At 43.9% G+C, this 20,921-nt stretch overlaps 1 protein-coding gene across 2 annotated transcripts; it reads right to left on the bottom strand.

The window, feature by feature from the left end:
- Positions 1-904: 904 nt before the first annotated feature.
- On the bottom strand, positions 905-20,224 carry MAML1 (mastermind like transcriptional coactivator 1). Of its 2 annotated transcripts, none has more exons than XM_088536828.1 (5): positions 19,698-20,224; positions 9,493-10,908; positions 7,041-7,310; positions 4,330-4,444; positions 905-2,813 (listed from the first exon to the last, which is right to left on the bottom strand). In XM_088536828.1, the coding sequence occupies exons 1-5, from the start codon at positions 20,055-20,057 to the stop codon at positions 1,822-1,824; spliced, it is 3,153 nt and encodes a 1,050-aa protein (XP_088392954.1). In that variant the 5' UTR covers positions 20,058-20,224; the 3' UTR covers positions 905-1,821. The 2 variants fall into 2 exon arrangements, with proteins under 2 accessions (XP_088392954.1, XP_088392957.1); XM_088536831.1 differs by having other exon boundaries at positions 9,493-10,905.
- Between the last annotated feature and the right edge of the window lie 697 nt (positions 20,225-20,921).

Here is a 20,921-nt window from a genome sequence, read left to right as displayed (position 1 = left end):
TCAATGCACATTTTCACCAACAGTTCAACATGATACAATATCCAATCTGTTTAACAGAGCATAAACAATTCACACTAGGTAAGTGTGTAGGACAAACCATGTTCCATGCATATTTGGAAAGGGTTAAAATATTAGTGTTAAAAAGCAGTTGTTTAAAAGTGCAAATTGTCTGATAAAGAAGCTGCAGATACAGTAAAATACTTTCCTCCTTCGAATGCAATGTTATCCTTCACTTTCCCTCTCCCATTCTGGAAAAAAAATCCTCTCATTTCTCTGCAGTGCAGAAAACTCCTGAAGAAGCCAGTCTGTGCTGAAGGAAATTGCTTTTAAATCACAATGCTAGGTTTGGTTAGAAAATTTAAAGGAGTTTTCCAAAACAAAAAAAAAAGGTGGTTTTAGAAAGGGAAGAGGTATCTGTGCATTCAAAACAAAAGCTTTCAACTTTATTTTCATTTTAAAATAAACATTAAGGCAAGGTGGTTTGTTGGTGGATAGGGGATTTTTTGGTAGAAAGTAAGGACTTTGGAACACTGACTGTTCCCGCTGCGTTTTCGTCCTTTCTGGGACTGACCCCAACGTGTGAATGAGAGGGTCTCCTTGGGCCAAGCTGAAGAACCAGCATCTGCTACAAGGGATATTAAAGTAAACCCACCTGTCAATAGAAAGGTTATCAAAACTCACAACCCTTTTTTATTTTTCTGTTTTTTTCAAAGGTATTTAAAGGGGGAGACTTCCATATTGGAGCAATCCTGACAACAAGTACTCCCAGGCTGCCTGTGCTATTATTGCTGATAAGGACTTTTCACCTCTCAGCCAAATTCATTTCTCCTCATTTTATCCTGAAGTGACAAAGTCTTGTGCTCATGTCATCACTGGTAACTTTTGGGAATCAACTGCTCTCAAAAGTTAGTTTTACTTTTTACAACAAAGAAACAACAAGATGAACTGTCATGAAGCAAAGCCTTCATTTAAATACAACTACCTTTGGAAATAAGTTATGAAGAAACAGGTGCAAAGTAAATGGCTTTACAATTCATGTTAAACCTACTATAGTTTAAAAGTTCTCCCATAAGAAATTCCCCCTTTAAACACAGCAAGGTATAAGCCAAGAACTGTGCCCCTCTAAAACAGAGTGCAAACTGCAGCTTAAAAGACTACAATCTATTAAGAAGACTACCTAGGCTAACTGGCCAGGTTTTAATACTTTCTTTCATCTATCACCAGCATCTAGAAACATTTACCATGAAATATCACTTGCTTATTGGGAGTACAGGCACACGCTTCAGCCATGAAAAAAGAACAACTGAAAACATCTTGCAAGCGTACTCAGTTGCATACACTCTCTTCTCAAATAAAAAGTCAGAAGCCTGATGGAAAGTACTGTAATAGCATGTCAAGCTACGAACAATAATGATCACAAGTAATAGCTGCAGGAGACTAAGCCCTAACCACAATTTGTGCAACTATCTGCTTTCTTTCTGAACTATTTCTGTGGAATTTCACTTTTAAATAATTAAAAAATAATAATTTCAGAACACTGCAAGTGAGATTTCTGAAAGGCTGGCTAGGATGTGCACAGTTCTGTTTGACCTGTTCAGCTGTGCGACATCCTAGAGACATGAAGACAAACGGCGCGACTCGTGCGGACCCGCTTGGTGCGCCGCGACCACGCAGCAACGGCCATTGAGAAGCAGCTCCAGTCCCTTTCCCAACCGTTTACCTCTAATGCCAGCAAGTCTCCTCAATGCCACAGGTTTTTTGGTCCAGGTGTCATTTATATTCCATGAAATAATTAAAAAAAATTACCCCCCCAGCTCCATTCTAATGAGTTCCTAACAACTCATCCAAATCATTCATCCACTCCTCTGAAGTCCTGTTTTTCAGCAAAGAGTCTATCAGATCTGTGTCACCAGTCAAGTTCTGAAGTCCGTTATTGCCCGACTGGCTGCTGTAGGCAAAAGGCAGCTCTTGGCTCGTTGTCCTCACGGGGTACCCTTGGCTACAGTGCAGGTTACCCCTGTTGGGCAGTTGCTGATTTGGATTCTGGTTGAAAGCAGTCAGATCTGGAACAGCCTGGTTCATGCCAGGCAAGACTTGCTGCGAGGGGACCTGCTGCTGCGCAGGGGGGTTTGTCCGCTGCTGTGCGCCCAAAGATGACGACAACATCTGCCCAGAGACAGCAGCATTCATGGAGGTCATGGGTCTGCTGGTGCTTAGGCTTACCTGAGGCATTCCTTGAGCAAACTGCTGGTTGGCCATCTTTAGATGAGTTTGTTGCATGTGGAAAGAGGAGCTGGCAGTAAATGGTCCTAAGCCACCGTTTCCTTGCGTCTGGCTGTTAATATTAGGGATACCTTGGTGTTGCCAGGATGGATTTTGAGCCCCCATAGCAGCTGGTACTCTTGCCATCTGCGGCTTGGATAAAGTCGGATTCAGTGCCCCTTTACCGTGCTGCTGAGAAATACTCGAGTTTGCCAAGGCGTTCTGCCCGTAGGCGGCAGGAACGGCAGCCCCCTGGCCCAGGCTGCCCTGTCTCTGCATGGGCGGCTGCCCGTTGGCGCCCTGCGCCGCGTGCTGCGGGACCAGCTGCGGCAGCCCCGACGCCAGGTTGTAGATGGCCCCGCGCTGCATGTTCTGCAGGCTGCCGTACTGCGGCACGGCCCGCTCCTGCGGGCTGGAGCCCGACGGCAGCGCGGGCACGGAGCCGTGCCCGGGCCCCATGGGGAGCATGTTCTGCGTCTGGGGAAACATCCGCGGGCTACTCGAGTTGGACTGTCCTAAATTGCTCACCCCAGGCATGGCTGAAGACGACCCTGAAACACAAGAGAAATGTTTTGTATATTAACCATTTTGGTTCAGCTAGAGCCAGGCGAGGCCCGGTGACCCTATGCTCCAGCAAGGAGGTGCAGCTGCCTCTAAATAAACCAATTTCTGCAACTGACAGAGAGCAGCACAAAGTGTCAGTTGCTGCCCCAGTTAGCAGCTGAGCTGATCTCAAACCACAGATATGACAACATCCTAAAAAATTTGAATGTCACTTCTGGAGTTATTCTGAAAAATTATTCAGCATTATTCTGAAAAAAGGCAAAGTTTAAAAGTAGGACTCCACTATTTCTTTGTGTGCAGAAGTGTGTGCACACACACACTTCAAAGTACATGCACAATATACCAGACTCTTAAAAATACCTGACTGCATAATACTGTCAGTTATCCTGTGCACCTATATTGTATCTCACATCATACCACTGTGGTATTTGCGGGCGACATTTTCCTAATTCCGGAAACTTCTTCTGCTTTGTATAACTTTCAGCAGTCTTTTTTTGGTCAAGTACCTTTGGCTTTTTCATGACGAAACATTCACTATGATGATTTGCAAAGACTGATAATCACACAGGATGATTTGCAAAAATAAATCATCTCAGCAAAGCAAAGAGACACCAAAAGACCTTTGCCCTTGTCAACCCCAAGTAAAAATGTTCTTGCTGCAGGAGAGAGAGCCCCTGTACTAAAAGCAACTGATGGGGGGCAAGGGAAGGGCACAGAAAAGCCTGTGATATTCATTATGGCAGCATATATTTTAACAGATCTGCCCCTATATTTTTGCAAAAAAGGATGCTGCTTATCACAGTTATCACTGTGATAGCTACTGGGTATCCTGTTATGTAAGGAGTTTGTTTTTTTAAAAAACTGTTCTCTAATTCTTCCACATTCATGATACTATTTTAGCTAAATGGTAACAACATCTTTTATTTATCATTATTAGTGTACTAAATACATAGCAAATTTCTTCTACAAAACACCCACACAGGATACCAATATGTAACAAACAGAATTAAGCCTGCATTCCCCTCTATAGATAGCAGGAGTAAAAGCATTAAGAGTTTGAATTTCATCCTGGTAAGTGAAGGCAATAATAAGTCATGTGGCTTTAGTTAATGAATGTCTGCAGCAAATACAAGCAGAAGTGATGTTAGGTTTCAGAAAAAAAGAAAATCCTAACATCACACAAATGCAAAAAAGCTAGGGATATTTACAGTCTGCAAAGTGAAGGGGTGATACAAAAAGACCTTTAGAAAAAAAAAAGATAATTAAGAATTATACCCAGTTCCAAAGCAAAATTAAAGAATCAGCAATGTAAGTTGACCTAAACAAGGTACCAGGACAAAGGAGGCAGTTTTCAATTGAATCACAGTACAGCTCAAAACATTATGGCATAATGACACAGCATTTAATTAATTAAAAGCTATCCAATTTGGGAACTTTGAAGACATCTTGTTTTTAGTCCTTAAATTTCTTTTGGCCGCTAATTCAACTGCCACATCTGCTTACCTGTGAACTGTCCAACCTGCTGCTGATAGGGATTCTGGGGCTGATCCTGATACTGGGGAGGTGGCCGGGTCAGGTGCCGCTGCAGCTGCTGCTCTTGCTGGTGCCGCTGTTTCTCCTAGGAGAGAAGAGGCAAATACCACAGAATTAGAAAACGAGTGAAGGAATTTTTTCCAAGAGCACCTCTCTTGGATAAGGACCAAGAGGTGTGCACACTTTTACAAGGAGATAGCTTCAGCAGCATTAAAAAGTTTGTTTTTCTTCCCTCCACCCCCCCAAGGTTCACTCAACTAAGTCCGATAAAGAAAACGAGGAACTTGGAGACAACAGCATGCATTAGGGAAACTATTGCAATGCATATCTGAGTCCTTCAGAACACTGCCAAAATCAGGAATATTAGCCTTTCAATCAGTAATACATTCAGTGGATTTTCAGAAATCCTTTAAAGACACTAACTGGTACAAAGCAAGGAAGAAAAAACGAGTGTGTATTAAAAAATGCATATTTTTTGCTCCTTGTCTCCGTATCATTTAATCTTAACAAGATATATAAAATAAAGGCATTAAAAAGTATAAAGAAATTTTAAGTCTTTAGTGGGAGGGAGAAGGTGCACATGTGTGAGAGTGCATGAGACTGCACCATCAAGATCTTGGTGTGCTGTTAAACAGCCAAAATGCTACTTTTACAGTATAAGGGGTAGCCTTTCTGGCTTTTATTCCAGAGATGAGATTCAGTCAGACTAAGTTTTGGGAAAACTAAGAAGTGATACAGTGGCCAACTGCCTACTTACCTAAAACATTGCACAGGGCATAGAAGGGGACAGAAATTCCCTTCCAAGTATACTGGGGTGAACGAGCAAACATTAAGCCTTTAAAAAGGGACTCGCACAGTGAAACAAATAAGTAGATTTAAAATGTCTACAGCTAGGAAGTTGTTGAGACATGCAGAGGAATGAAGAGCACAGGCTCCCTCACACAAGGGACTTGCCACCCGCAGGACCAGTCAGACCTGAAAGGGGCTGACCACAGAAAGTGGGGAGAGATGCCACAGATCTGCAAGAAAGCATGAACTCGGGGTGCCAGCCTCAGCAAATGGAAAGGATGCGGAACAGCAAAGGCAAAGAAAGCTCTAGAGTGGAAGGGAATGGCACTGAAGTTAGTGGAAACCACAGTTCTTTTGTAAAATAGAGACTAAATGTTTCAGAAGCCTTTTTGTAGAGCTACTTCCACTATCAGAAGTATGTGTAGAACATCAGATTCGAAAGCGGAGAGGTTCTAGCCAGTGCAAGACCGAGAAATGAAACTAACGCAGCATCCAAGTCTGATCAGCTCCAACTTAGCAAGAGGGCTCCATCTAGTCTTAGTTATAACCAAGTATCACATGGTCAACAAAAGAAATGAGCCAGGACTTGTCATAACCATAGTCCCACAACGCTGCAGATTCTCCTTATTCAAGACTTCACGTATATTTACAGTCTGGAGGAGAGTGTCATTTCCTCTTTTCTTAAATAATGCTTCTAAAAGACAACTGCCTCAGCAAAAGCTAACTCCCCCCCCAGTCATTATCTGACCTTCTTTCTCCAGCTCTATTTTCTACACTATCATTGTAGTAAAAATCCTGCTTACCAGGACAACTCACAACTTTAAAAGCTTCTAATAGTGCTTTAAACTAAAAAAAGACATATTCCCAACCATTATTATTTGAAGGACTCCAGAACATTTCAATGTACTTTAATTATTATTCTTGTGCATATGTACAGTTCATTGTCTTGTTCTCTGAATCAATGGCTCTTTTCTTTACTATCCCCAAAGTCAACACTTTCTAGCAGTGCAGATCGTTAATCCCCTGCTCCCACCAAAAAAAAAAAAAGAAGAAAAAAAGAAAAAAAAAAGGCAAGTTCTCCCTGGCTCTCACACTTCTTTGAAAATTAATCTCCCACTTCCTTCATACTAGACACTGGTAATTTCTTTGTACATATAGTAGCTAGAACAGGCCTGTATGGGTTTTTCCTCCTCAAAGATGCAGGAAAGCACAAATAATGGGAATTAAAGCCCTCTAGGCTGATTTCCAACTGAAAGACTTGCAAAAGGTCTAAAGCTTAGAAAGGTTCACACAGGAAGCCGTTTTCAAGAGACACAGAAGGACCTTTCTGCACAGTCTAAAGGGTAGCAGAGTTAATTAGCTGTTTAATCAATTTCCCCAGTAAAAAGAGACATTTTAATATTTGAAACATAACTGCTGTAGCACTTATATAGGAGAAAGCAGACATGTTCAGCTTACAGATTCGGTCTGTACTAATTGCTCCCATTTTCAGAGCTCTGCGAGCTTATCAGCAGCCTCCCAGCCTTGTCTTTTGTTTTGCTGATCTCATTTGCCTGTCTTCCTCCACAAAGGATCACACCAGCCCTGCCATGATACCTCCTCTCCTTGTAGTTATCAGCTTGCACTTCCACACAAGCAAATTCCACCCATTTTATACTCTTAGTTCACAACTCTTCATTCCACTCTTACAATAGCAGAAAAACTAAGCCGCAGCAGTTAAATGTGTTTGAGATACTCATATAAGCATACTGAACAGTAATCACTTTTATTACATCAAAATGTCTGGTAATTTACAAACCCTGTTTGCAAGGTGATAACCATCCTGCACGATTTCAAGTGCTGCTTCAGGCTCCCAAAGCCAATCAGCAGAAAGACAAACGACTGGTTCTTACCTGCTCAGCGAGAAGGTGTTGCTGCCTCTGTCCCAGCAGGAACTGCTGCTTCTGCTGCTCCATGAGCAAGTGCTTTTGTTGCTGCTCCCTTTGCTTCTGCTGGTCCATGAGCAGTTGGTGCTGCTTCATCACCGCTGCTTGCTGCTGGTTGCTGAGATAGGACGCGCTGCTGTGGTTACCTGCCATGGACACCGAGGGAGCCTGGGCACCAACGCCGGGGCCCGGGACAGAAACGGGGACACGAGGAACATTAGGAGAAGGGTTTTGATCCTGCAGAATACAAAAGGCCACGCAAGTTACAGGAGGTTAGCTCTCCAGGCTTGACAAATCTCATGTAGTTACACGGATGAACAAAGTCACTTTCACAGTGAAAACCACAAGGAATTATATGCTCAAGAATACAAAAAATGTCAATTACTGCTTTTTGTAAATTCACATAGCTATTCAATAAAAATTAGAATGGCTCTGTCATCTTTATGCAATAACTTCTCTATTTAAGAAGCTTCTGAAGAGACAAAGTGCTATACAGTTTTCAGTTCAGTTAATCAAAGACACCAACAGTCCCATTTCTCAAGCACCAGACATGAAAGTGAGAGATTGAAGTTAGTGTCACAGGCTCCAAAACATCCAGCAAGAGAGGTGTTAACTGCTACCTCACCATATTCCCAAGTTACAAACCAAGCAGATGCACATGGCTTTGCATGCTTCTAATCAGCCCAGTCACAAACAGTTCTTCAAATCCACCAGCCTCAGTTAACTTTGGTAGCAGGATTTCAAACATTTGAATTATCTTTATACAAAACACTTAAATTCTACCTTTTCTGACACTATCTAATTCAGCAAGTGTTTATGCCTCTCCTTTTGAAGTTGTTTTTGATACTAACATACTATTTCATACTTGCAAGTAAAGGGGAAGAAGGCTTATCAGTGACCAAAGCGAAGTCTAAATCATCTTTTCCAGCAATGCAATTGCTACTACCATCCCCAGAAATACTACTACAGAGTTAACCTAGTTTCATTATTCTTCTTCATAAGTATCTGCATTTTCAGGAGAAGAGAAATCAGGGAAAAAAAAAAATCAATTACCACCAAGTAAAAATAACATGAAGTAATTAAGACTCAATACTGTTCGCTTTGTACCAGCAAATCCATTTGAAATTTGACTGGAAATTTTTGCCATTTCCAAGCATAGTTCAACCTCAACTCTAATTATGCCAACAAATATCACCTTCAATATTAGAATTTAGCTAATGAGCTAGGCTGTTGGTTTTTATTCCTTGCAGTTTCATCAGGAATCATGAGCCAAATATAGGTAATGCTGTGTTGTGCAAGTATGTGCAAGCTTTTGACAAATTCTCCAGAAGTGTTAATTAATATTTTTGTTATTTCAGTGCAATGGTGACAATGTACATGTAAGGTCACCTTCAGGGCTCTCAGCTGGGAGGGAGAGCCTCATCTTACAAGGCATACATTGGTCTCAGTTTTATATCAGTGTGATCTCTCCCACAGATTAACCAGTTATTTCCTTTACTGTTCTTTACTTTGCCTTACTGAGGAAGCATATCTAGGTAACACCTTTGTTAGAGGAGTTTTAATCCTTCTAATAAACACGTCTTCAAAAAGTCACCCAGTCCGTGCATCACAGGCACAAGTCACAAAATTCCAAGTGTCCTCCCCTCCACCCACTACACAGGTTTCACCCACAGGATACCTGTAATACCAGGTGTACCCTGGTATTTACTGTTGCAAAATCCTTTATATTATCGTAAGACAAATGAGCACAACCAACACATCTTTATAGAAATAAATAAATCTGAAGCTTATTACTTCAGCACACAAATATTGCTATTAACTTCATTCTTAAAGACAGATCCCTTCCCATGCTTCCCCTATTCCCATCGACTTAACTAGGGCAAATTCTTAGCTTTGAAAAAGCCCAAGAAACACCCCCCAAAACAAGCAGCTCACTCCTTTTCAAAGACAAGCAACTCAAGACACATCTGTTTATAGCAAGTCAGCTCTGAGAGAAGTGAGGGACTGAAAAGCTGCAGAAAGCAAGGCTTCTTTGAGAATGTTGTTTAAAACCAAGGTGTTACGAAAGTTATTTTAGGCAAAGGTTTACACAGCATCTATTTATCTTTGCAAGTAGTAATTTCTGCAATGTGTGACAAAATTTGTTCCCCACATGTATATTAAGCTGGAAATCATAAGTTGCCAGCATTACTTAGAATGTTGTGTATTAGAAACGATCCTCAGCAGAAAATACAGTTATTGATTCTTTTCCTGGCTTGTTGCATATTCTTATTTTCTACTTCAAAGACAAGCAGCAACTGTTTTGAAATATTTCTAAGTAATCTATATTCTGATCTTACTGATCCAACAACCTGTTGCAAAACCTTCAATCTGCCACTGAACAAAGTCAACAATAACTGCAAAGAATGAGAATATGCACCTGACTGTGGGGCAGGAGAGGTCGGTAGGCGATGTTCCCGGATTTCGGCTTCAGCAGGATCATCCCATTTTGGTCATCGCTCACGTGAGGCAGCGGCGGCTGCTGCCGTTGCTGTATGTAAGCCAGCATGGAAGTCTTGTTCTGAGCAGGTAATGAAACTCCCTGTTCACATTCCACCTTGTAATGGGAAAGAGGCTTGGTGTTTCCGTAGTCTAGCATGGAGCCTTGATTACTCACAGGGTTCTGGTTCAAGCTGTTTTGCTGGTGACCCAGCATGCCCACGTGATAATTGCCTCCAGCTCTTGGTGAGCTTTTATTTCCCATATTAGACATCATGAGTTTCTGATTGTTGAAGTCTGGCTGGTAAACCGAGGGACTGGTGGGATTTTCCATGTTATATGGGACAGCCAGCGGACTGTGAGAAGGCCCAGACTGTTGCCAGCTGGACATCTGATTAGGTTGGTGGACTTGGGAAGCTTGTTGCTGGTTCTGCAGCATCTGGTCTCTCTTCTGCTTGGCAGCAATCTGCTGAAGTTGATGAGCAGAGGACATTTCTTTGGCACCTCCTGTGCCCTTCCCAGGTAACAGCACATTGGGGAGAGGCCTCTGGACGTTCTGAGAGTGGTTTGATGCCTGCATCATGGGCTGGTTGGGATTTTCAGTCATTGACTGACTGGAAGGCTGAAACATTGCCTGAGAACTACCAACTGCTGGAGAAGCAGCACTTACAGGCACAGAAGCAGCACCCATAAATGCTGAACCTGAAGAAGTGGATCTAACCTGTGGAGATCCCATCTGTTCCTGTTCAAAGGCTGGAGAAAACTCCGTCTTTATGTTAATATCCTGTGGCAAAGGAGTCTGTGCAGCCGAATTTGAAGAATCTGCATCCTTTTTCTCTTCAAAGTCTTCATTAAAGAGATCCTTCATGTCTTCATCAGGCACTGATCTATTAAGCTCATCAATAAGCTCCTTCCATTCTTGCTCATTAAGATTAAGATCAGGCATCAAGTTGTTCTGAGAAATAGAACCCCCTGCTCCAGCAATCATACAAGGAAGATCATCCACAGGCTCCTGCTTGAGTTCCTTGTTCAAACTCAAAGGAAACGAATCATCAGCATCACCACCTCCATTCATCTGCAGGTTGGAATCTGGAAGACACTTCTTGCTAATGCCATCTAGTCCCACTGAATGTTTCCCATTGAGTTGTAAGGTATCTGTGCTCGAGGATTTCTTATCAGGGTGATGCAGTGGAGAAACAGGGGGCATCCCGTTGGAAGAACCGCTCACTCCACCGAGACCATCATCACGACGTAGTTTCTTGGACACAGAAAATACATCACCGTAGCCATTCTGCTGGTCTCCGTTCTGAGGGGAAGCAGCACTATCAAGCTTTCTTTTCACAGTCTCATGGAGCTGCTAAAAACAAAGAAGTTATTTAATTATGTATACATTGTATTTTATACATTAGAATAATTATTTCTCAACAAAACACAGTCCAACTCTGAATAAAAAGTTAAAAAAAAATTAGACCTGTGCTTTAATAAGATTTGTTTTACATGTCATCACACAAGATGACATCCTTCTTATAATCTGCCAGAATAAACCTGCAAGTATGTACTGGATCAAACACAACCATTCTCCGCCGCCACCCCCCCCAAAAAAGCAAATACTTGGAAAACAATAAAAAGTTGAGATTCCTGTGAAAAAGGATTTGTTTAATGTACCTGAAGTCTAATTGTGCTGCAGGACTACTTTATAAAGCAGTCACAAGTTTAAATACTTAAAAAAGACTACTTTTATTGAGATTATAATTTTTGGAGGAACTTTATGCAAGTTTCATACACAATAACATTTTTAGCACTAAGGACCACGGTCCATTTCACACTTATCTAAACAGTAATTCAGAGTTCGACAATTTTATCAGGTATCTTTTTTTTTTTCTTTCCTCGTTTGCCAGCTGCTGGTCACCACAGACCTGGTAGGTACCAGAGCACCAGGCAGCCGGTCTCCCTTCCAGGGAACTCTCTTATTCATTTCCTTGTAGTGCCACCTAGAAGCAACTAGCAGGAACAGCAACAGGACCTCCACAACCACAGTTTAGGTCCCTTTGCTCAACTTCATAGTTCTGGCAAATGTTTCAAGCACAAACTTCTTTGCAGTGATCTCAAAAAAATTTTGGAAACATAATTTACGCACACACCAAAAACGGCTATAAGTTTTTCCTTCCTCCAGTTGTATTCCATGATACAAGAAGTTTTGCTTTGCCTCCCCTGGGACTCCTACATCAACACAGACAAACCTGCAGGGCACAGACGCTGCTCCAACGAGCAGAGCATTTAAAGAGAGCTCCCAATAGCTTCCCTGACCTGCACGAGATGCCACTTCAGTCCTCAGGGAGACACGGGAGGAAAATCCCAACAAAAAGCCACCTGTCTGGAGCTCCTGAGCTGCCCTCATGGCTTGCTGCAAAACACTTCCCACAAATGGTAGAAAGCCCCCAAACAAGTATGTTTATTTTAATATTACTTGCAGTCTCCACATACAGTTCACTAACCCTTGGGGGAAAACTGCCTCATCCAAGAACAAACAGGGAAAACCTCAGGATCTCGGCACTCAAGCAAAAGGCAGTATGTAGAGCCAGGCCAAATTATCAGAAGAATTTCACAGCACTTGCCTGGGCAACAACATGCTTTGATTTAGGGATAGGAGGCTGTTTCATAGATAGTTTTTGTTTAAACAGTCTACTGTTAGCTGATCTTAGGAAAAAAAATCCACTGTTTAATGCTCGCACAGGTAATGGCAAAACATTATTTTTATCCAAGTGTTAGATTGCAGCTTTCAGGAGACCAGGATCTTTTACATTCTTCTTGGAAATAGCAGCACAACAGTGAAATCAGCAGAAGACTTGGTAAGAACAGGGGTATTATTTAAAGAGGAGGCTGGAAGTCTTTTTTTTTTTTTCCTCCCTCTTAACATAAATATTAGATCTACGGCTGGAGTAGCAGATTAAAGAGCATTTTTCTTCAAATATGACTTGAAAGAACACAGGAAACTAACTTTCATGAAGAAGGCAAAACAAGAACAAAGAGCAAGGGAGCTTTAACTCAATTGCAGCATTTGGCTTTCAGCAAGTTTCCTATTGTTTACTTAATATTCCAACTGGGAAAACTGAAGCTCAAGGTGGATGAGTAACTTGCCCAAGGTCATATGATGAGTCAAGCCCTCAAAGATTGGAAATGGATCCTCCTTAACTTTAAATCATTAGGAAAAACAACACTCCCTGAAAACCGGCATGAGAGCAGTAAGTTTACTTTGTGCACTGAACATACTCTTCTCACAGCTCAAGCAAATTCTTACAAGAAAACAGAACATGCCCTCACTGAAGGCACTGCTGTAATTATAATTTATGTAGACAACTCAAGCCAACCAGGATTTTGCTGGAATTACAGCTGCAGTTGCACATAGTTCATCCTGAACTGCAAAATCCACCTACGCTGCTCGACAAGTATTCCAGCAATGAATCTATGCAAAGGTCTTTGCTGCTGCACTTACAGCACTTGCAATATGTACAGCTAACTAGTCTAAGAGGAAGCTATTCGGGCTGATAAGCTGCCCTTACCATAAAGACACAGACTCCTAATATCCATCACACGGTCTCTCTCCTCCTCTCGAATCCTAGGGGCATTCAAATCTGTGTTGGCATCAGTGGCCACCGTAATGCTGATTCTGAACTGACTGGCATCAGTTGTTCTAAACTAAGCCAATCTTAGAGGGCAGAAAACTAAAGAAAATAAACTTTCATTACCAGTGAGGTAAAAATGTAGGACGGCAGCTTCCAACCTTGCTTTACCTCACCCTAAGATCATCTGGAAGATATCCCGCCTTTACAAGAGAACTAAAACACCGAGATAGAAGACGACAATCTGCTCACCTATATGAGGAGAGATCGAACCCAGTTTTTAACAGCACATTTGACATCTGAATTTTAGAAGCTGTTTTCCATCTGCATTCACATGTGCTAGTTCATTTTTCACATTAAAAACCAAAAGCCCAAAGTGTACCCAAGCACAGCAGCACTACCTCTATACTGAGGCTTGTGCCACTACAGTTACACCACCTGCTAGCTTAGAACTAACCTACATAAACCTACAAGCTCCCGAGATTTAGTGACCCCCATCTCCTTCCTTCCCCCAAGACAGTGCTACAAAAATTTGCAGAAGTCCCTCCTCCTCTGCCAACGGAAAGGCATCCCGATACTTTCTGCTTATTCCTTTTTAAGCAAGTGATGGCACCTGAAATTCTCACACCACATTCATACAACTGTACTGCAACTACAGCAAATAACTGCAAATACTGTAACCTTCTGCAATACTGCAAATAACCTTCTCTTGTAAGGTACCTTCCATACTATCTCAGCTCTCAATTTCTAAAGAGAAAAAAATAAACTTTTCAAATACAGTTCTTGTGTTTTGCCTGGCTCTATCTAAAGCCAGTTTTTGAAGAAAAATATCATGGAGATTGAGGGATACAAGCCAGATAAACCATGAGGACTATCAGGCAGCCCCAGCAGAGTTCTCATGGCAAGAAAAACCTGTTCTCACCTGATGAAACTCAAAAAAGAATATAAGCACTGAAAAAAAAAATCAATGCACTACTAGACTAAGGCAATGATTTTTTTTAGCTTTAAGCTTTTTGTCTACCATCATTTTGTCAGACATGGGGCCCTCTGATACGCTGCTCACAGTTTTCTTAGTAGGATCAATGTTTATAATGCTACACAAGGGATGTCCAACACAAATTGGGCCCAATCACATAATCCAATGCACACAATCATGCTGTACATGACTGGGGCATGGGAGCAAGATGCAGGCATGGACACGTGCTTTGCCAATGACAGGGTTTGCACCAGGCTCCTCCGAACAGGCAGCACGGCACAGGCTATGGGAATTATTCTGCAAAGCTTTAGGCAAACTCTGCCTTAAATCCGCCAGTTTTACCCCAAGGAGCTGCACCCACGCTGCAGTCTCACCGCACAGGCCAGCTGTCAGATTTCATAAAAACCGGCCACAAATTAACATGGAAGCCAAAGAACAAGAACTAGGGAAAGATTTAAAACTTGATCTCCAGGTTTTCTATTAGGAAATCCCCTGATGGAGTCCAAAACTCAGATGGCAAAACTCAGCAAGCAGCAATCCCCTGCTGCACTCCTACTGTGCTAGGAGATGAGGGGAAGGGGTCACTTAAACCAAGAGCTGACTTACTACTAAGCATCTGAAATCAACGTTTCAATGTGTTAGAACATAACTACATGAAATATTATTTCATGCTATTTTCTAGAAAGCACAAAGTCTTTCAAAGTGTAGCATTTTAAACAATCAAAGATGGTCGACTCAGACTACAATTCTGAAAGTCCAGTAATTTGATATACTTTGAAACTTGTAACTGAAGACAGAAAATAACTATAAAAACTGCTCAATTTCTGCAGAAAAAAAAAAACAATAAAATTATAGTACCAAATCTTAAAAACTGCAGTTTTTGCCGTTGTTCTTAAAGTATCTGCTAAAGAAACAAAGCATTCTTAAAGGATTTAGTAGACTTTTTTCCCCCTATTTCAAATAAGTTTATCACTTCAGACTTAGAATTAAGTTATGTCTACAAGGATTTGTTGTGAAATAACACCAAGAAAAATGTAGTGTTGATCATTTTTCAAAGGAACAAATGCTGCAGTAATCTCCAAACACAGTTTAAAAAAAATAGTTACTACTCTGCCTTCCAGCCTAGATACCTGGAAGGGGAAGCTAAACTAGAATATATCAGGTTTTTGTCAGTGGAAGTGCTGGAAAGGCTCCCATGGAGCAGAGCTCCCAAGAGCAGCCCCTGTAGAGACAGTCTCCTCTCCTGCCTGCCCAAGGACAAGAACGAAGATGACAACGTCTGGAGCTGGAACAATAATGCAAATATCAGGAATCATAATACATGCCTATAGGATAGGAATCATTAGGCAGTTTGACTATAAGGCACACTAGGAACTCTCCATTTCCTGCTTCCAAAGTCACACTCTCCTTGCAAGGAAAGCATTTTCCTACCGACTGTGTTGCTCCATCCCAGCATGTTGTCAGAACCAAACTGCTGGAGTAATTTTAATTTTGACTTTTACTTTAATTCCAGAAGACTTCTGGATTTGGGTGCCTGCCTGCTGGAGTGAAGAAGGGCTGGATACGCGTGTCTATAAATATCCCAGCCTGCATTAGTCACAAGGGGCAGCTTCTGCTACAGGAATTGTTCTGCTGAATCAAAAAAAAAAAAAAGGGAAAAAAAAAAAAAAGAGCAGAGCCTTCAGCTGCAATGCCGGATCCTCCACCTCACTTGAACTTGAAAAGCAGCAGCAGAGCAGTCACTCCCAGATCGTTACAATTTAGGAAACATCGCTGCATATCTAACGAATCTTGTAAGGGAAACGTTTCAAACATGCAACAATACCTCGCACAGAATTAAAGGGAGACAAAGAAAAACCTGTCTGAGTTGTTGGGCAACAAACTATCAGACTTGTCAGCAAAAACAAACAATGGTGGCAAGATTACAACTGCACTACAGTTATGTATAAATAATGTGGAAATAATTTGCTATTTTTGTGGTAAAATATAATTTCACAATTTAACACCCATGTACCACAGCTTGCACAAAAATCAGATCTGCAGAACTGTTACGCACCAATCTGAGTTCTATTAGCAGAATGTTTTTAGCACTTGTCATTGCAATCCAGGCAATATTTCCTTATATTTATTACTTAGGGTTTTGAAACCAGGACACACATTTCTCCACCTTCCTCCAGGTTAAGCTTGCTTTCAAACTGCTTCCTGGGTGCCTCTGCTCAGCTAAGGTTAACTCGGAACGTCGCAGTCTTTATCGTGACAATAGCTATTGCTCCAAGTAAATCCTTGGCCACTAAAGCTCTTCAGCTTTAGCACAGAGCACTCCCCAGACAGGCCGCTCACTAGATCTCCCTGCCTGTTCCAGAAATAGTCTGTGGTTTTGTGGCAGTCCTAGACAAAGCAAACCCTCTACACAACAACTGTTCACAGGTGAAAAAACAGTATGAAACACAGAGCAGCCCTCTTACACAGAGCCCACACACAACAAATCAAGCAGCAAAGAGGCAGATCTTAACTCTGCTCCTTCATGCGTCAAGAAGATACTTTCTGCTCTGCTCAGTACTAGACTATACTAACACCTATCCAGGAGGGAGCCCACCTTTCTGGTGTAGAGTTTAAACTTACAAAGTATTAAAACGAACTTTTTCAGAACTGAACCTGGCAAAGAGCAGAAAGTGTGCTAGATGACAAGTGCTTTCTCTTTCCAACTCCTGTTTCTCAAAAACATAAGATTAGAACAAGGGACAAAACATAACACTAAACATCATCTGTTTTGAACATAGCCGCAATAATGTAATCTTAAAGAAAAACATGAAGCACATTGTTTTTTTTTCCATTTTCCATTAAATAAAGGTCTCGAGTTCTTTGGGGTTTTTGTTTTATTTTGATCTTTTGTTTTTTTAAGAGAGGAAGCTGAAGATTTTTTTTTTATTTTTCCTCCCACCAAATGAAGGGCAGGATTACACGGTGCACCAGCCACGCAGGGAAGTATTCTCTTGGTTTCTGCACACTCGAATTGCAGCACTACTGGGCAAGAGAACACAGGATGAAGCTGTCTCTTCTGTTCGGAACTCTAATCCATCCAGTTGGCCATATGAAGCATCATGCGTGTGCTCGAAGGGCAGCGCTGGGCTCACGCTGCTGCAGAGCAGCCCAGGGCTCCTGCCACCGGCCGCCACGCATCCTTATTGACATGAGCTCCTTGCTCTGACACACCAAAATAAGGGCTTCACTAGCTTCCAATACAGAGCACGAGCTTGTAAGGGAAGATTCAGATGGAGCTCTTGATCATAACAGCAGCTACAGGGCTGTTGTAACAGTACCGGTGGTGTAATGCACGTTTAATTGTCGTAGGCGCATTCTTTTCAAAGGAATGTGTCCAGGATATTTTAGAAAGAAGATAATTTGGGTGTTAATCCAAAAGTTTACTGAACACTGTAAACCATATCCACATCCTTCCCCTAAACAGCACATGCTTTGTCTTGATAACAGTTTCAGGATTGCTGGAGGTAAAACATCAACTCCTAGCTTAAAGAGGAACCCTTTAAGCTAAAGGGATGAAACATGCAGTAGAGGTTTCTTCTTGTTGTGTTTTTTCTTTCCTTCAAAAACTTGAATTACTAAATAAATCAGCTTTATACTCTAGTAATGATGATGAATCAGCAGCTGCAATTCAGCTTGCAGTCATGTAGCCTAGGAAGGAAGGAGCAGGCCAGCATGAGGAAGAGTCATTCATACACTAAAACCCTCTTCTGTTGTGCAAATTGGCCACTGGCAGCAGCTTCCTGCACAAGAAGGGCTTCCCCAGATGTGCACTGTATTTCAAAACCACACTGCTGTTGAGAGTCCTCATTATGATGGATGCTAATTAAATCAAATCCACATCCAAAGCCAGTGGAAAGAAATGCCACCAATGAATCAACGACATTTTTTAGAGAATCGGTCAGTATGAAGGAGCGGGATGGCAGCTCAAGCAACAGGATTTGACATGTTAGAGAGCTCTGTGTGTAACAAAAATACACATCATTAATAGTTAGAGGCCCATGCACAGAAAAAGTTAGAGCCCAGGAAGGAAACAAACAGAAATCCCATCAAGTCTTTGGACAACAGGACACGAGTTTGAGTCATCTGAGCTCTGAGACAAATTGACATTCACGATCAGCCCACTAAACAACGGCTACCCCAAAGGTTTTACAGAACCACTGCACTCCTTCTCCAAGACTCTACCTATCCTATGAGTGCTCTAACTGTATCATAAGGACTTTGGTCTTCAAAAAGTCTGCATGTCCTAGATTCCCATATGTACGTTATCAAGACTATGAACAGGCAAACACAACTTTCATTCCATACTGTCTACATTATAAACCACATACTGCCTATCTAGCACTAGTTATATTGAAGCAGACAAGGTGTCCCTGTCGTGTGCAGCACAACGGCACAGTACAGCAGCAAGTTCTGCAGCGATGCTATTTTAAAACCTGCAGCTGAGCAAGGTCCAAGAGAGCAGGGAATCACAGCCTCCCTTCTCTTCTAACTTGACCGTGCTTGCTCAAACACACAGACCATCAAAAAGCATGATTTGATATATACATTCACTTGAAAATGTACCATATTAATGCCAGCATCACATTTTAAAGGCACGTGAAGCAGCACGGTGGCAGTTTAAGCACAGGATTTGACATGTTGAAGAGCTCTGAATACATATAATAAAAATACACATTGCTAAAGTGTTAGAACCCCATACAAATGCCTAGAGGGAAAAAAAAAATGCATCATTTTCATGCAGGTCCCCACACAGAAATACCTGTTTTTGTGAAAGGCAGTGCGTACCTTTAAGCAGTTATCCTACTAACCTACATTACTGACACATTACTACAGCACAGTATATTTAAAGGGCTCAGGGTAAAGTTAAGCAATAACTATCTTGATATACAAACACAGCTGTATGAATATGTCCTGACAACCAGAAATGCTAGAGAAGCCAGAGAAACATTAAAGTTTTGAGTTAGGCCAGTTTTTTTAAATGGGTGGAGTGGGATTCCCACAGTGTTCACACCCACTAGAGAGCGGCAAATAAGCAGCTGCCCGGCCAACACTGCTCCAAGGAAATTCTTCCCAATAGGCAGCAAAATTATGGGAGATATAGTTTAATAAAAGGGAAAAAAATGAACACTGTAAGAAATGGATCCCCATGGTGATCCCACTCAGCAGCCACTGCCTCAACTAAGGCATAAAGTAAGTGAAGCAACGGGCTCCCCCGGGCCTGGCGGTGCTGATGTCTCCCTGACACTTTCTGCAGGGGCGGTTTGGGTGGGAGAACTGGGCCCGTAACTCACGGGCTGCACGGGCAGTAGCGCTGAACGACTGCAGCAGCCACAAGGAAGGAAAAAAAACTAAGAAAAATTAAGAAAAAAAGGAAAGAAAAGCAGCCGCGAGGCCCCCCTGCTTCCTCCCGGGCAGGCCGCTTTCGGGGCGGCGATGACAGGACGGAGAGGGGGGCGGCCGATCCGCCGCGGTGCCGGGCCCCAGCCCCGCGCCCCCGGCCGTGCTTACCGCGATGAGGGTGCTGCTGCGGCCGTGCTGCTCGCCGCCCACCGCCTCGCCGTCCAGCCCGTTGGCGCCGCTCCTGTCGGCGCTGCCCGCGGCGGGCGGCGGGGGCGCGGGCGGCGGCGGCTGCGGCGGCGGCTGGCGGTGCTTGCCGGCCCGCTTGGCCTTGGCCTGCAGGCAGCGCTGGTGCAGGGCGAAGGTTTGCTGGCGCTCCAGCTCCAGGCGCTCCGGGGACACGGCCTGGTAGCGGGACTCGCAGGCGCTGTGGTGCCGCCGGCAGAGCTCGATGCGGCGCCGCAGCCGCTCCATGACCGCGCTGTGCCGCGGCACCACGAACTCCGCCATGGGGCAAGGGGGCAGCACCATGGACCGCAGCGCAAAGGGGGGCCGCCGCCGCCTCAGCCGCTCACCGCCTGCAAGGGCCGCCCCCCGCCATGGCGGCCGCGGGGCTCCCCCTCGGGCCCGGCCCCGCCGCCCGCTCCGCCGGCCTTACCTGGGCCGCGGCGGCCCCCGTGCGCGCGCCGGCCCGGCCCGCTCCCCCCCGCCCCACTTCCTCCTTCTCCCCCGCGGCCGGCGCCGCTCGCCCGGCCGCGGCGCCCGCTGGCCCCGCGGGCCGCCCCGCTCCGCCGGGCCGCGCGCGGCGGGCGCGGCGCTCAGGCGCGGGCGGGCGCGGGGCCCCCGCTCCCCATTGTTATCCGCGCCGCCGCCATCTTGAAATTGTTTTTCCCCTCAAGAGCCGAGCTGAGGATAAATGGGCGGGGCTTCCTGGGTGGCGGGCGACGTCACGGGCGCGTCGCGCGTCACGGGCGCTGAGCGACGCGGCCGCCGGCCAATGGGAGGCGGGCGAGGGGGCGGAGGCGGGAGCCCGCAGGACGCGGCCGGGGGCGCATTTAAAAGGCAGGAGGGGAAGAGGAAAGGGGCGGGGCGGGGCGCCGGGGGGCGTGGCCTGGCTGTGAGTGACGGGCGCAAGCCCCGCCCCGCGCAGCACTGAGGGGAAGACGCCATGGAGGCCGCGGGGCCTCCTGACCCAGCGCTCCAGGCTCTGTCTCAGCCCATCAGTTCAACACAAAGCCGAATAACATGAGGGAGGAAGAGGTAGGCACTTCGAAATGATTAGACAAAAAAGCCACAGCACTAAGCTTATTAAATTTTACATCATAATTTATTCTTTTTTTTTTTTAATATATGCATACTGCATCTACAGTTACCTTTCTGGAATGGACAGGTCTT

Source organism: Tinamus guttatus, unplaced genomic scaffold, assembly GCF_059628265.1.
Source record: "Tinamus guttatus ecotype Peru unplaced genomic scaffold, ASM5962826v1 Tinamus_guttatus_pri_ptg000710l, whole genome shotgun sequence".
Taxonomy (NCBI): Eukaryota; Metazoa; Chordata; class Aves; order Tinamiformes; family Tinamidae; genus Tinamus; species Tinamus guttatus.
The sequence above is the reverse complement of the archived record's forward strand: the minus strand, read 5'-3'. Positions and strand labels throughout refer to the sequence as shown.